Raw genomic sequence first — 17,467 nt, forward strand, 5'->3', positions numbered from 1 at the left:
GCTGTAACGTGTTGTTTACCGAATCAAAAACTGCTACTTGGTGCTCAAATACAACATACAAATGTGTATAGTTAATTATTGCATAATCATACAGGTTTCTTTAACTTTATATAGGCTAAATTGGGTACAGCTAACCAAACAATTGGATGCAATCAGGGAAATTGTTAGCTATACATTGTTGTAAGGACCAACATTTAGTGTACTTGATCCATACAAGCGATGACGTCTGGTTATTGAACGTAGAACCTAATTATCGTCAACTATAGGAAGCCTGCAGCGCAACTGAAGTGGCTGGGTAATAAGCCAAGTGGTGAGGAGGTCACTTTTAGTCAACTTGGGAAGGTGACACTAACAATGTCCTTTTGTTAGAGAACACTCCAGTTCTTACACTTTTTCTGGCTATTCTAAATTACAGTCACCTTTTTTATATTATTGTTCCATTTAATATTAATAGCTGTATACTTGCTTTGCAACTGTGTTGAATGTAATATTTATTAAACTAATAAAAATATTGTACCTATTTGTAAAAAATATACATTTTTATGTTTACTTTATTTACGATCTGTCGGCCCGTCCTACGTACGCGAATCGAGTAGTCCATTAAAACTGTATATAGTTATATCAATATTTCTATTCCTAATTCAAGCATAGTTTAAGAAGTTCAAAACTTATTGTAAATGACAAAATGCCAAGATGAATTAAAACATGTGACCATTGTTATTTCCAACCTTTCCTCAAAAATTTGAGTAGCAAAAAAGAATTTTGCATAAGCTTTCTTTTGAAAGCTCGTGAGCTTCGATTCGTATACAGCAATGGTTATACGTAAAATCTTACTTATCTATCTATCTATAAAAGAGGAGCTATGTATACAGTATATATATATGTATATAGCTTATGAACTCCAAAACCGCTCAACAGATTGTAATGAAACTTTCAGGCATTATTAAGCATTATTCAAGGATGGTTTGTGTGAAGTTTGGTGCAAATCTGTCAAAAGGGCTCCGCTCCAGAGCGTTTTAAAGGGTCCAATGTCAAACTTTTGGAACTACAATGTTTACAAATAAATATAATTTAAAAGCAGATTCTTACTTTCACCAACGGTTAGTTTGAATAATCACTACATTCTGTATTAGTCATGATTTGGAATAGTGCCACAATGTTTCCACAGAATGCAGCACAGAAAACTATTTTACTTTTATTTAAGTCAATTATATTAAACCCCAATCACAGCACATCTGTGCACTCAATAACTTTTAAATTCTCCCCTATTGTATTAAAAATGTAAACAAAAAGTAAAAACCTTAATTAAAGTAACAACTTACATATTTATATACCAAATAAATATATACATTGTAAAGAACAATTTTCTATAAATGTTAATAACTCAAGCAATCCGACGAATAAATAATTCACTAACATGTGTACACATTTGTATCATAAAAATTTATATTCTGACATAATTTGTTTACAACAAAACTTAATTACATGAACAGTTATTTTTGGAACTTTTCACAGTTTCTAAAACGATTAAGTAAGTATAATAAATGGTTAAATACCAACAAGCAATTGGTATGCTGTAATAGAATATGTATTACGTTACTAGTGCTGAATATAGGTGTTTACTGGACGAGTGTGGTCGTTCCCGTGCGAGACGAAGTCGTTGTTTATCGAGCGTAACTTATCGGTAAATAAAATATTTAACTTTCAAACTCCGATTGTTTTGTTTAGAGCGATGTTAGTAAAATGTCCTCCTAAGTTTAACTAAATACGTTTATAATAACAAAACAATCGGAGTTTGAAAGTAAAATATTTTATTTAACGATAAATTAGGCTCGGTTTGAATAGTCAAGGACATTCTAAATTATTTAGTGTAAATTATATACTGCATTATGAAAACGAGTGAAATCTTTATCGGTGTTATATTGCGTTTGGAATCACACCTGACACAAAAACTGGTGGACACTTTTTTAGATAAAACTTGGGTTGGCATTCTTATGTTATGAAACTTCAAAATGTCAAAAACTGTCATGATTATATGTAGTGTCTGGAATAATTATATTATCAACCAACAAAATGTAATGTATTTTTTTGCAATAACTGTACATATAAATACCATAGTGATATAAGCATTACGTATTTTCATTTTAGAAGTCATAAAATAGTTAATTCAAGTAAAATTTCAGCAAAAGGTGAACAAATTCCGCTTCTAAGGTGTAGGTGCTTTCGATCCTGGATCTGAAAGACTTTCACATCAAATTCATTATATTCAATTATATCTCAAGAAATGGTTCAATTATATCAATCAATTATATCTCTAAGGGACCCCCTAGCTGGCCGGCTGGGGGATACCCTATGTGAGTTACCTCATTTGACACCTAGAAGCATCGGTCCACCCATTCTCTGGCAATTGTACGATTGTATATATGCCGAGTGGAAAACTGAAGTTCCCTGCGAGAACCAAAAATTAAATACTTCATTTACATGAGCTACATTACAAATTTGGCCGAATCGTAAAACGTAATTGAATTATTGTCAAATTATGAGACAAATTTAATCATAATTGTATTTGTAAATATATGATTAAATCTATAAATAGATATTTTTATACGTGTGTGTTTCGTGTTCTAGTATTGCGAACTGCTTTACCGACATGGCAACATAGTTGGAACATCCACCGTAAGGCTCCGCTAGTTTCCTATAATCAATGACAACATCACAGAGTAAATAAACTAACGTCATACTTCTATGGAATATGGAATATTTTTATATTCAGCCAGCTGTTAGTTATAACAAATTATATTGCACTAAAACAAATTAATGATTTTAAAGCCTGCTCAAAAAAATAAATTAGATCATCAAGTATTTTACTATGCATTTTGAAATAATCTGTCGTCCTCTTACCGAATAAATGAACGTATCGATGATTATAGCATTACTTATAGTATAAAGAAGTCAACCCTACGTATGTAATTTCATTTTTATCCAAATGCTGAATTTGTGTTGCGAACGCTGAATGCTTACAGCTGTTACGTTAAGCAAATGGTATAATAGCAAAAGCTAGTCTAGAATGTTTACGTCGTGAAAATCCGTCAACTAATTGATTCAGAATCGTGAAATAAAAACCCCTATCACGTTTTAATATATATGATGATGATGATGATTAACTTTCAGGGACTGCTATACACCATTTACTTACAAGTAACGTATTTTGTAGTTTCTTTACTTTTTTCTTGAGAATTAATCGATGACATTGAAGACAGAGGCCTCTAAGCCGAGCTTAAGAAGTTAATCAACCAAAATTGTTATAAAAATGGCTATCTTGATATGATTAGAGAGAATAATTTCCCTAAATTAAATTCATCTGTACCTGTAAAAAAATTAGTAGGCCATGGATATATATAATGACATAGAAAACATAATAAACACAAATCACATTAAAATACAGTATTCACAAATTACACGGCAAAAAACAATGTTTGGCACCATCAAAGCGTTTTTCTAAAAATGTTATACATTATATTAGTTTTATGTCATGTTGATCCGAAATAGTATATTACATTACTAGGACCTAAAGTGACTCTTTTTGACCTGTGATCAAGTTAAAAAAAAACTTGAAAAATGAGCTAGGACTAAAAAGACACTTTTGCCCGTGTGGTGAACTATATTTTTCGTCATATCGTATCATTAATTAACAAACCAAGCTAGAAAACTAAATAATGTATAATTTAGGCTAATTTAGGGGCTGGGACACCACCCGACCGTCCTAATCCTTCAGCCGCCACGAATCTTTGCGGAAGGTATAGGTTGGTATGAAATAAACAAAATTGTTTAAAATACACCCAGGAGCAATAATCAAGCAAACCACAACAGTTTATTTAATTTCAATAAGAATAAGATGAAAATTTTTAATTAAAAAAATTTTTCCCGTTACTGTTAGGCTTACGTCAACGTGTACTAATACTAAATATACTAAACAATTTATTTTCTGAGCTCAATACAGTGGTTAAAAACTAAATTGTTAAATTGTGATTTTAGAGTTAAAATGGGGAAAACTTATTTTTACCCCCATGAAACCCCCCACAACTCCCGTTCCCATTGTCCGATCATGCACTTGTTCGTTCCAATGTTTTTTTTTTCAAAATCCGATCATTTTTGCTCGCGTTAACGTGCTAACGAACATACACATATGAATTTGAACGGAAAGAGTTTTTGGCCACGGGGCACCTCAAAACGTAAAAGTAAATCGGTCCCGGGCCTAGGTATTATTGTGAGACCTAACGGTAGTAACTTATTTCCTAAATGGGAAATCCGCTAAAGATGTATGTTTACTTTGTTGATAAATACTACACTGATAACTACACTAATTAATTTATTGCGCTTAATTCCAAAGAAACATACAAATATCTAGCATGCTTAAAGATAAACATTTAAAGAATTTCTTGGTAGAATTACGTTCAAACATATGGACTAGTGCAATCAAGTGGTTTGAAACTAATTTTTAACCTCTTCAAACATAGCCGAAACCAGTTCCCTAACACTTTATATCTCCCAATGTAGGACCTTGAGGTGGTCGCACATCCCCGGCGGCAGATGCTCCATGACTGTTGCACAACACAACATTGGCCTCCAACCCGCGACTCTGCTGTGACAAGAATATTGTCCCACTTCCCCGTCTTTGGCCTTCGATCTTCCTGCGACTCTCGCTGCAACATTCTCCGGTCCCGGCTCAGCCTACTGCGACGACGGTTGTGTGTGTCTCGTGCCATGGAGTAGCTGCTGGACACGCGTAGCTGCTGGACACCCGTAGCTGCTGGACACCCGTAGCTGCTGGACACCCGTAGCTGCTGGAAACCTGTAGCTGCTGGAAACCCGTAGCTGCTGGAAACCTGTAGCTGCTATGGCGTGGCTGAGTGTCCTGGTACTGGCAGCCGCAGTGGTTGTCGTCTCGGCCCAGCGGAGTTGGCTCTTCGGCATCAGACCTATCGTGAGTATCAGATAGATCTCACCCAGTGAGATCTCACTCTCACGCCACTACCATAAATCAATATACTCCTTAGGCTTAAAGATGTTAACTGTTAATTAATTAGCAACTGCAAACAACTAGTATGATGGTCTGTCTGTGGCAGTATAATCAGCACACAACAGTTTTCTGCTAAATAGAATTTAGACTAAACTCGTAGCTAATCATTTATATATTCGAATGTCCTGTCTTAATCCCGGTAACCGATTCATCCTCGTTTAGTAGCTACATCCTCAGTCCTCTTTATTATGATCAATACATAAAATCTTTACATAAAAAATGGGATAAATTATTTTATCTTTAGAAATCTTGAAAAATATAATTGTGTTGAAAATAAGATACATATAAAATTAATAAAATAGAATAACACATACATACTCTTACTGGCGTTGACCTTTGAATACTTGTGTTGGTATTCAAAGGCACTGTAAATTTGTATAATAATACTCTTATTTTATTCAAAGATCAGAACTCTCTCTAGCTGCAGCAGCGATACAAGGTGGACTGACGAGAAGTAGTTGCATCATCTCCTCCTGTCTTTATCTGTTACAGAGAGGTTTATGTTGTACAATGAGTTGCAGCACAACTGCAGGACGACAGTGAGTGACAGGTAGCTGCAGTAGTGATACAAGGTGGACCAACACGAAGTAGTTGCATCACCTCCTCCTGTTTTTATCTGTTACAGAGAGGTTTGTGTGGTACAATGAGTTGCCACACAACTGCAGGACGACAGTGAGTGACAGGTGGCTGCAGTAGTGATACAAGGTGGACCAACACGAAGTAGTTGCATCACCTCCTCCTGTCTTTATCTGTTACAGAGAGGTTTGTGTGGTACAATGAGTTGCCACACAATTGCAGGACAGTGAGTGACAGGTAGCTGCAGTAGTGATACAAGGTGCACCGACACGAAGTAGTTGCATCACCTCCTCCTGTTTTTATCTGTTACAGAGAGGTTTGTGTGGTACAATGAGTTGCCACACAACTGCAGGACGACAGTGAGTGACAGGTGGCTGCAGTAGTGATACAAGGTGGACCAACACGAAGTAGTTGCATCACCTCCTCCTGTCTTTATCTGTTACAGAGAGGTTTGTGTGGTACAATGAGTTGCCACACAACTGCAGGACGACAGTGAGTGACAGGTGGCTGCAGTAGTGATACAAGGTGGACCAACACGAAGTAGTTGCATCACCTCCTCCTGTCTTTATCTATTACAGAGAGGTTTGTGAGGTACAATGAGTTGCCACACAATTGCAGGACAGTGAGTGACAGGTAGCTGCAGTAGTGATACAAGGTGCACCGACACGAAGTAGTTGCATCACCTCCTCCTGTCTTTATCTGTTACAGAGAGGTTTGTGAGGTACAATGAGTTGCCTCACAACTGCAGGACGACAGTGAGTGACAGGTGGCTGCAGTAGTGATACAAGGTGGACCAACACGAAGTAGTTGCATCACCTCCTCCTGTTTTTATCTGTTACAGAGAGGTTTGTGTGGTACAATGAGTTGCCACACAACTGCAGGACGACAGTGAGTGACAGGTGGCTGCAGTAGTGATACAAGGTGGACCAACACGAAGTAGTTGCATCACCTCCTCCTGTCTTTATCTGTTACAGAGAGGTTTGTGAGGTACAATGAGTTGCCTCACAACTGCAGGACGACGGTGAGTGACAGGTAGCTGCAGTAGTGATACAAGGTGGACCAACACGAAGTAGTTGCATCACCTCCTCCTGTCTTTATCTGTTACAGAGAGGTTTGTGAGGTACAATGAGTTGCCTCACAACTGCAGGACGACGGTGAGTGACAGGTGGCTGCAGTAGTGATACAAGGTGGACCAACACGAAGTAGTTGCATCACCTCCTCCTGTCTTTATCTGTTATAGAGAGGTTTGTGTGGTACAATGAGTTGCAGCACAACTGCAGGACGACAGTGAGTGACAGTTAACTGCAGTAGTGATACAATGTGGTTCAACAGGAAGTAGTTGCAACACCTCCTCCTGTCTTTATCTGTTATAGAGAGGTTTGTGTGGTACAATGAGTTGCCACACAACTGCAGGACAACAGTGAATGACAGGTAGCTGCAGTAGTGATACAAAGTAGATAATCTTTAGCAAGATGTTATTTGGTTCCAGGAGGAGGTTGCTAGAGGTATGGGATACGACATAGAACGTCATAACATCCCAACAGCTGATGGATACATTCTCTCTTACCATCGCGTGCCTCGTGCTCGTAGGATTAACAGAAGTAGTAAACCATCACTTAATAGTAAAGTATTGCTATTCTGCAATGGTATTTTACTATCATCTGCGTCTGTTTTAGCTGATAGGAGAGATTTTGGTAAGTCATAACTCACATTCTAAAAGTCTAAAACACTTTGACTTTTAATTTCTTTTTACATTAAACTTAGACCTATACCAAGTTCATTAACGAATTCATCCTTCAAAGAAAATGAATATATACTTTATGTAACCACTCACCTATGACTATAATAGATTTACTATTCATGTAGGAACAAATTTCAGAGGTTCCTTGTAACCCTTACTAACTGATACAGTTATGGTAAAACTTAAGTGATATACCCAAAACTTTGTTTCAGCGTACGCATTTGCAGACGCAGGATTTGATGTGTGGCTGGGTAATTACCGAGGCAACTTGTACTCCAGAAAACACAAATACCTTGACCCAGATCACGACACTCAGTTCTGGGACTACAGGTAATATTAAACAAACTGGTATTTTACAAATACCCTAGTACCTAGTTTTGGGACTTAGTTGTGCTTCATGTAACACTAATACTTCGACCCTCACTATTATCCTTTGTTCTGGAACTATTACCTATAACTAGCCAAAGTGTATTCTATAAGATACCTCGACCTAGCTAGTGATTCGATGCTCAGTTTTACATGTGTTTCAGCTTGCACGAGCTCGGCACGCAGGATTTGACTGCCAGCATAGACTACATCCTGGGAGTGACAGGGGCGTCTCGACTGGTGTATGTGGGGGTGTCCATGGGAACCACCATGTTCTGGGTGCTGGGCTCTGAGCGGCCGCAGTATATGAACAAGATAGAAGCTATGGTAGCCATCGCACCTGTAGCTAGGATATCCCAGTCAGGTCTACTAGGTACTCCTGCTCGCTACAGCGCCGCTCAGGCCGCTCTTGTAAGTAACATTCTCGTCCCAAATTTGTTTAATACATTTTAGGAAGTAAAAATTCGCATTAGGGTGAACCAACGTTTGAATCCTAATTACAAAAAAGAAGCAAATGCGCAAACCGCATCTGTTGTTTAGAGATGCCGATTGAGTTTTTAGTCTAACATTATCAATTGAATACAATTGAATTTGAGCTTTGAAATTATTTCTGCCATTCAATGATAGCGTTTAGTGATGTATTTTGTTTTCAAATATTTAATGCCTGTTGGGAATTTTAATTTGTCAAAATCAGCCATGACATTTAGGCGTGAAAGTAACATTATGTGACTTTTGTTTTACTTAAAGAACCTAGAACACAAGAGCGCAGATAATAGAAAAGTCCGGTAAATATTCTTTATAATATAATCCAGTGTTGATTAACCCACAGAAGTAGAAATCAAATTATCCCTTGATCAATATATTTTTTAGGCAATTTAGTTTTGTGTATGTTTTGGCATATGTATGTCAAAATAAAACACGATTTATCTTTAAAATATAGATTTACAGAAATACACCATGATTCATTATTATTCTTAATGATTCAAATTATTTCCTAGGCTAAAACACTACCTAAATTGACTTTATAATGATTTAATTGCTATCGTGTGCGTATAGACATTTAAATATTTAGGAACACTGATGTAAAAGTCGGAATTTCTTTTATTTTACAACTTGTCTCCTAGTAATCTTACATTACTTGACAAACTACTTTAAGGGATTGGTTTTGAATAGCCATTGGACGTTTAAACTAAATCCTTTGTTCAAAGTAGGATTCACAATAACTTAAAAACAGAAACGAGTGCACAAATAATTAGTAAGCGATCAGCAAGAGTTACCGTGGGCGAGGCTTTCCTTTCACTTTCACTCAAGCTTAATTCTAGGTTGCCCACTACTCCTATTTTTCCCACTATTTTTAGGTTGGTAGAGTCAACAACAGTTGACCTTACGGCTTATTTATACTGATAAGTACCTCTTAAATTAAAATTACAACAACATTTTTAAATTTAGCCTACCGTACCCTTGCTTTGGTTAATACATCCCTTGAAGTAGAAGCCGCAAATGTACGCATACTGATTAAAGCCGTTGTAAGCTACAAGGCATAAAATTTTTTTTTAACTTGCTGGTCAATATATAGGCAATATAATAGGTAGATGGATACAATTCTATCCCAGCACGATAGGCTGTGTAGTTTAATTAGAGGAGGAAATGTGAAATAGCCTACCCTCGCCGCAGCAAACCTACACTAAGCGAATTTCCATATACCTCGCTGGATTTCCACTAAATGTTTCCTTAAAATAGTCAGATTATTATTCAGATTTTAAAATTACATTAATTTCAATGAGTACTTAGGTTTGGTACTTAAAGGGAATGTAAAAAGGTGTGATTTTTATTTCTTGATAGCTTTGTATGAAATAAAATATTTTCCTAATTCGATCGAAGTATATCCATAAATAATCAAAGTACACCTTATTTATTTTATCATCCATTAAAATAACGTAGACATTTACAATTTGCAGTGAACGGATGGCGTTTTTGGTCTCAGGGGACATTAAAACGGAAAATTAAATTCTTTCTGGGTCTAGGTTTTAGACCTAAGGTAATAGCTTATTCCCTATATGGAATAAAGATAAGTAACGGTTACTGTTTAAAACCACTAAGAATACTTTTTCTCAGTCATCAAACCGGGGACCAGTACAGAGAGATGATAACAAGCGATTACAACCTAGCTCTTAATTACGACATATTTTGTTTCCTCGCATCAGATGAAAAAAATTAGGCTACAAAAATAGACCCCTATTTGAACCCTTCCTCTATACAGTTGGCTGTGGAGGCGCTGGGCTTCAGAGAGGTGTTCCCGTACAACGCCACGTTGTCTGGTGTGATGTACGCAGCATGTACCACCTTACGTAGTGTTAATACCCTGTTTGCTTGGTACAGTTGGCTGTGGAGGCGCTGGGCTTCAGAGAGGTGTTCCCGTACAACGCCATGTTGTCTGGTGTGATGTACGCAGCATGTACCACCTTACGTAGTGTTAATACCCTGTTTGCTTGGTACAGTTGGCTGTGGAGGCGCTGGGCTTCAGAGAGGTGTTCCCGTACAACGCCACGTTGTCTGGTGTGATGTACGCAGCATGTACCACCTTACGTAGTGTTAATACCCTGTTTGCTTGGTACAGTTGGCTGTGGAGGCGCTGGGCTTCAGAGAGGTGTTCCCGTACAACGCCATGTTGTCTGGTGTGATGTACGCAGCATGTACCACCTTACGTAGTGTTAATACCCTGTTTGCTTGGTACAGTTGGCTGTGGAGGCGCTGGGCTTCAGAGAGGTGTTCCCGTACAACGCCACGTTGTCTGGTGTGATGTACGCAGCATGTACCACCTTACGTAGTGTTAATACCCTGTTTGCTTGGTACAGTTGGCTGTGGAGGCGCTGGGCTTCAGAGAGGTGTTCCCGTACAACGCCACGTTGTCTGGTGTGATGTACGCAGCATGTACCACCTTACGTAGTGTTAATACCCTGTTTGCTTGGTACAGTTGGCTGTGGAGGCGCTGGGCTTCAGAGAGGTGTTCCCATGTTGTCTGGCGTGATGTACGCAGCATGTACCACCTTACGTAGTGTTAATACCCTGTTTGCTTGGTACAGTTGGCTGTGGAGGCGCTGGGCTTCAGAGAGGTGTTCCCGTACAACGCCACGTTGTCCGGCGTGAAGTACGCAACCTGTATACCACGTTATGTAGTGTTATACCCTGTTTGCTTGGTACAGTTGGCTGTGGAGGCGCTGGGCTTCAGAGATGTGTTCCCGTACAACGCCCCGTTGTCTGGCGTGATGTACGCAGCATGTACCACGTTATGTAGTGTTTATACCCTGTTTGCTTGGTACAGTTGGCTGTGGAGGCGCTGGGCTTCAGAGAGGTGTTCCCGTACAACGCCACGTTGTCCGGCGTGATGTACGCAGCATGTACCACGCTCCGTCCCCTGCGCCAGATGTGTCACCGCATGCTCAGATCCTACGAGGCAATCACCGGCGACGACTGGGACCCCGTAAGTTTATAAGGATTATTTTGTTCCTTTAAACATTAGTAAAACAAATGTTTGCCTAATAAACAACTTCCAATAGAATCGTACACAGTTAAAATTTAGTGTCAAACTGCAAGCTGCCTTTCTCGATTGAGGAACATTACATTAATGTTTACTAAAATGCGCATAGAAAAGGTAATTTAGTATTTAGTTATAAATGTTAGTTTACTTAATTTCAATTACTTATGAAATGCTATACTTATTCCTTTCTTGTTTAAACTATTAAGTTCTGTACCAGAGGAGTATTTACTTGAAAGGCTAAAAAAGGCTGAAAAATGTAAAATTGTTTTATACATTATAGGGGACTGCAAATTTGAATCTTTTCTACTAGTATGTAAACAAATAATCTCCTGTATACGAGGAAATAATGAGGGGAACTAAAAAGAGTACTAGATCTACATAGTCAAACGTACGATTAGTGTAGGCCTACTTTGAAATTGAACACGTCTGAAATTGATTTTTTTGAGGGGCAAATCCTTCCAAAAGTGGGGGAACCACTTCAAAAGCAAATTGCAGAATTGTTAATTTTATAGGCAATTTCGTTTAGTTCAAGTGTATATTAACTAACGGTCATAAACTCTTATGAGCAACTACGGAAAATAGCCCGTACTGTACTCCCGAATATCAGTTATTTACTCTTTGCGGTCAGCTCAAGGCTACAAGAGGACCAGGATCTGTGAGTAATAACTTATTGTCTATGTCCCTCACACTCACACTACGACCTTGTCTCCACCGCCACAGACAGCTTCCTCATCCATACAAGAATGTTATTGTTTCAACGATTGAGATTGGTAAGAAGAAAACGCCACATGGTGATACACTTACACCTACCACAAAGAGGATCATGTTCTTTAGGAGGGGGAGGAGTTTGCAAATTGTGTATATTTCCTTCAATTTAGAGAACTAGAATTGTATCTATTACGGATTTTCCATCCTTGATTTTGTTATAATCTATACTATTATATAAAAATCTAATGGTGTCTGTCTGTATGTGTATTACTAATAGGTGCAAAAACTACTGAACCAACTGGGCTTAAATTTTACAAAAATATAGTTACCATACCAAGGACCATTATAGGACTATTCACACTTCCATACTGACCGTGGGCTTTGCCCCTTTGGCTTTTAAAGTTCTGAGATGAGGATTTTAAAAGTAAATATTGATTGGTCTCCATGGCCGCAATGAGAATACTCACAATGCTTACATTTGCTTTGACATTTCAATGTAAACAAGAACTGCCAAATTGCATATTTCACATTTTAAGACAGCTGATCCAATGAAATTTAATATAGGCTAATATTTCATACAATTATGTGGTTGGTTTATTTAATCTAAAAATTTATCAAAGATCATTTATTCAAAAACTATGTCAATGATTATAGAAATAAAAAAATATTCTAAAAGCATTGCTCAGGCTCTACTTTTGATTTTTAAGGTGTCTTAAGTGTTATGAAAATAATGTTATATATATATTTTCATGGAAACAATAAGAAAATTACAATGTATAGATGTTTTATATGAATTTGGAGTCTATTTTAAGTAAATTCGAACTGCTTAACATGTGTTAGATTAACTTAACATAACTTTCACATCACATTGTTTTTTTTTTTTTATATGTATATTTAGGTAAATTTAGTTATTGTGTTTTGCTAAACCAATGCTTAAATTAAACTAAAGAATATCATCAATAACTAAATTGTATATCGTTGATTTTTCTTATTTTATCTTAACATAGCTTTCAGTTCACATTTACTTTATTTGATAAATTTGTTATTTGTGTTTTGTCACATCACTGATTAAATTAAACCAAAGAAAATATAATAAAACTAAGCAGTACACAGTGTGCTTTTGTTTCTAAAATCAATGAAATATCTGTTACTACGTTTACTTAATGGTAAGTGTGAAAATGTAAAGGCAAAATAGACAATGGAAATGATTAAAAGAACTGGTATGATATTAAGTTGTTTGTTTATATTTTTGTAGAGTAGAATCAGAGATGCAATGAAACATATACTGTATTTGCTATTACATTCTTTTGTCCTTGGTCCTTGATGCTTTGATAATCATATTAGTTTTTTCTGCTGTCGTTAATGCTAAATTATTTGTTTAACATTTTTTATAGTACAGATATAGTTTCTTTAACATTTCAAAAGACTATTATTGTTATTATTGTTGTGATAAGGCACAACAATATTTATAAAGATTATAACAGCTGACTTAGTTTTGCTTGCTAATGATTTATTGTGAGTGAAGAAACTGAAGATGGAAGGATTTGTGATTTAATATGAAGAAGAGTGAAATTAAAAAATGTTCATTTAAATTTAAAAATTAGTATTTTTGCAGCTTAAAAATTGAAATTTAAAATGTCAAAAATAAAGAAAAAAGATATGTAACTAAGAGAGATGAAGGTAAATCATGTATGTGAAAGTTTTATTCGAAGATTTGGTCAGTTTTTCTCATATCAGCCTAAACAAGATTTAAAATTAATCAAACCCAAAATGGTGGTATCCACTACTTACCAGATTTAAAAGTCATAACTTAAACGTTTCTATTAAGGCCATAAAAGTTGAATTTTGTTTCTAAAAGCGTTGGTGGATGTGTAACTTTATTAAATGCAACAGATGTAAAGATACAAATGTTTCTATTTTGTGTCCTCTTCCCGTTGCAAAGCACGGGTACAACAGCTAGTCTTAGATATTTTAATGATAACGTTATTAAATTATTTATAGCAAAATGATGAGATTTACCTTTTCATTCAACCGTATACACAATATATTTCTATTTTCATCACAGGATCGAGTTATCGAATCGTTGAAGTATCATCCTGCAGGAATATCTACTAAAGTACTTCAACACTACGTTCAGATAGCAAGAGCACGTGAGTTGCATTGATACATTAAGCTTAGAGTTTTAAGTTCCAAGTAATTGTTCCTTGCAAGATACAAATGTAGTTGATCAATACGTAATCCAAAAGTACTCAACCGTAAGATACTTTTGTAATGTTTTAGCAGTGTCAACGACACAAAATGTTATACAGTAATTTTCACTGTTTTTGTGACGACAGAATCCTCTCAGTTACCGTTTAAAGAATCTTTGGAGAATCAAAACCAATGTAGCAGTTGAATTTACATCGTGATTTACTACAAGCTCAGTTAATATTTTGTTTGGTGTTGTCCAGACAAGTTCCAGCAGTTCGACTACGGCGCCGTGGGCAACAGACGACGCTACCGCAGTGACGCTCCGCCAGAGTACGACCTTCGGAACGTTAACTGCAGTGACGTCTACTTCGTCAGCAGCGACGCTGACATGATCGCTGACAAGGAGGTAACACAGCAAACTTCCTCGGCATGAAAATTAACTATTAGAATTGATTATATCATAACTTTTGGAAAGCATAAGTAGTCATAATAGTCTACTGTTAGACAAACTCTAGTGTAAACAGTTACCGAGTATTTTCCAGCAGTTTTAAGGAAGAAATAGGCTATGTCCGTATACTGATTTCCAGAGCGCTATTACTTCACAGATGCACTGCATACAAGGGTTTTCTTTTGTAGTTACAGAGCTGTCTATTTTAGAAGATTTAGATAAAAACTATATTCAGTCGAATATGAGCGTTGTTCTTCTCAAGCCTATAATTTTGAATTAATAGGCATAACTTTTTTAGAATCGATCTTAACGCTACAAACTTTTAAATAGCACTGTGAGAAGAGAACCAGATGAGGAACTATTAAAATACACATTTTTTAACACATTACAGTTATTGGCTGATTACAAAGGATGATTAACCAGCATGTACTTTCGTAGCGTCCAAAACTGCTGACACGCGGACTGCTACTAGCTGGTTGATACACATAACCTAAGATAGTTTACCCGAGTGAAAGTTTGAACTAATTTAGAGTGACTGAAGGACGTGGAAATATGTGAACGATGCACTGTGATCTACTCTTTTGTATTAGACATAAGTGTAACGAAGTATCGGTAAATATAATTTTGAACTAGCATTGACAGTGCAATGTTCATTCGAAATTTGAGATTGGAAATATCATTACTCGGATACCTGGTCGGAAACAAACTTATTCCAAAGAGCAGTTAAGTACGCTACTATCGGATTGATAGCACTCCAAAATTCTGTACTTAAATGCTATTTGAATTAATTTCACTTCATGATTACAGCTATCTTGTCTCTGTCTAGGATGTAGCCTGGCTGTCAAAGCATCTCCCGAAGAGACCTACAAGGATCCTCCAGAACAATGTCAACCACCTCGGCCACGTTGGACTAGGTCTAGACAGAAGAGCGTTGGACGTCCTTGTCAAACCACTGACTGCCTTCCTCAGACAAAGATACGTCAAAGCACGTCATAAGTAATCAGACTGCATGTGTTTCGTCCAAGTCAGCTGGTCGTGGACAATTTAAACTGATTTAACTCCTCAGGTATAAACATAAAAGCTGACTGTACAAATCCCCCCGCTATGTTGCAATTTTCTCCAACAACTGACTGATTTCTCAAGCTATAAACATAAGAGAACCAACCACACTCTTCTAGTCTGAACATACCCCCCAATGCCACCATCCACGTTGAGCTGGCCTTTATATCCCAACCACTGAGTATGTTTTATCTATGGAGCTAGCCACGTCCTGCTAGTCTGTACAAATCTCAACCATGTTTTACATCTTAAACCATTGACTGATTTCCCAAGGTATAAGAACACAACATCAGAAGATTCACCACATTCTCCTAGTCAGCACACCTATCTCAGCCACGTTTTGCTGATTCTCTACATCTCAAACCATTGACCGACTTCCCAAGGTATAATAACACAACATCAGAAGATTCACCACATTCTCATAGTCAGCACACCTATCTCAGCCACGTTTTGCTAATTCTCGACATCTCAAACCATTGACTGACTTCCCAAGGTATAAGAACACACACCAGAGGATTCACCACATTCTCCTAGTCAGCAAACCTATCTCAGCCACGTTTTGCTGATTCTCGACATCTCAAAACATTGACTGACTTCCCAAAGTATAAGAACACAACACCAGAAGATTCACCACATTCTCCTAGTCAGCACACCTATCTCAGTCACGTTTCGCTGATTCTCGACATTTCAAACCATTGCTGACTGACTTCCGAAGGTATAAGTATACGACATCAGAAGATTCACCACATTATCCTAGTCAGCATCCCTATCTCAGCCACGTTTTGCTGATTCTTGACATCTCAAACAACTAACTGATTTATCAAGGTATCATCATTTGAGAACCCGCCGCTCTCTACTAGTCTACACATCTTCGTAGCTGTATAAGTCTAGTCACTAGTGTCTCTAAATACAGAATTAGGCCTAGCATTCCAGGTCAAACAGAAAGTTTCCCTAGAAATGTGTTATTATTTGTTGAAGTAAATTAAATATGGCAATCATTGCTTTGCAAAATATTAAATATGCATAAATTGCAAATATTTTGCCGTTCTTATTTACCCACGCATTTTATCTTGTTATCATTTGATGTATTTATAGCATAGCTTTACGACTTGTAGAAATAAATAAATTTTTAGTTGTAAGTTAATAGCTGTGCAACTAAGTTTGTATTTTACAACATCATGACAATTCCAAATCTCTGAAACCAGTAAAAGGGTTTTAAATATAAGTGGAGAACCCATGAACAAATGACATTCTGATCGTCAATATTATTGCTTAAATCACGATGCAGAAATCCAACGTATTCATCCAAACAATGCTATTTTTAATGGACTTTGTTTGATCTAAGTGCAAATTTCCCACATAATAAACCAAATGGAAACTCACATATTCTGCAGCTTGGCTGTATTTTATTACAGGACTATTTTATTACGTTCAAAGTAGCACATTTTCCATCACTTCTAACAATGATAATTTTTTCTTCTTTAACCATATAAAAAACTATATTTTATTTTGATGCTTAAACTTTGTTTTTGGTCTATTTTTAATTATGGGTACTCTGCTAGTAATCTATATAGGCCTACAAATTATTCAGGACAAACAAAAGATTATACTCGTTAAATAAGTAAAGAAAAAAACAAGGTCATATAACTTTCTACAAATTAGAGTCAATTTTACCTTACTTACCTATTACGTGTATGACAGTCAAAATGTGTATAGAATGGCCTGTTAACTTATTGATCAGAATGTGTCTCGTCATCATAA

General features: G+C 36.7%; 1 protein-coding gene across 1 annotated transcript; it reads left to right on the forward strand.

Moving 5' to 3' along the window:
- The first annotated feature begins 4,630 nt into the window (after nt 1-4,630).
- LOC129001943 (lipase 3-like) lies at nt 4,631-16,717 on the forward strand. Its single transcript, XM_054429387.1, has 13 exons — nt 4,631-4,984; nt 7,146-7,350; nt 7,610-7,727; nt 7,928-8,174; nt 10,024-10,200; nt 10,262-10,321; nt 10,381-10,557; nt 10,619-10,792; nt 10,847-11,026; nt 11,086-11,244; nt 14,075-14,159; nt 14,460-14,605; nt 15,474-16,717. The coding sequence occupies exons 1-13, from the start codon at nt 4,898-4,900 to the stop codon at nt 15,645-15,647; spliced, it is 1,989 nt and encodes a 662-aa protein (XP_054285362.1). The 5' UTR covers nt 4,631-4,897; the 3' UTR covers nt 15,648-16,717.
- Nucleotides 16,718-17,467: the final 750 nt, after the last annotated feature.

This window comes from Macrosteles quadrilineatus, unplaced genomic scaffold, assembly GCF_028750875.1.
Source record: "Macrosteles quadrilineatus isolate MER2022 unplaced genomic scaffold, UCM_ALF_1.0 Scaffold_1__1_contigs__length_201487025, whole genome shotgun sequence".
Lineage (NCBI taxonomy): Eukaryota > Metazoa > Arthropoda > Insecta > Hemiptera > Cicadellidae > Macrosteles > Macrosteles quadrilineatus.

Coding starts and splice junctions, on each gene's coding strand:
- LOC129001943 (XM_054429387.1), top strand. CDS start 4,898: ATGGCGTGGCTGAGTGTCCTGGTACTGGCAGCCGCAGTGGTTGTCGTC. Junction 4,985..7,145: donor TCTTCGGCATCAGACCTATC/GTGAGTATCAGA, acceptor ATTTGGTTCCAG/GAGGAGGTTGCTAGAGGTAT. Junction 10,322..10,380: donor ACAACGCCACGTTGTCTGGT/GTGATGTACGCA, acceptor TGCTTGGTACAG/TTGGCTGTGGAGGCGCTGGG.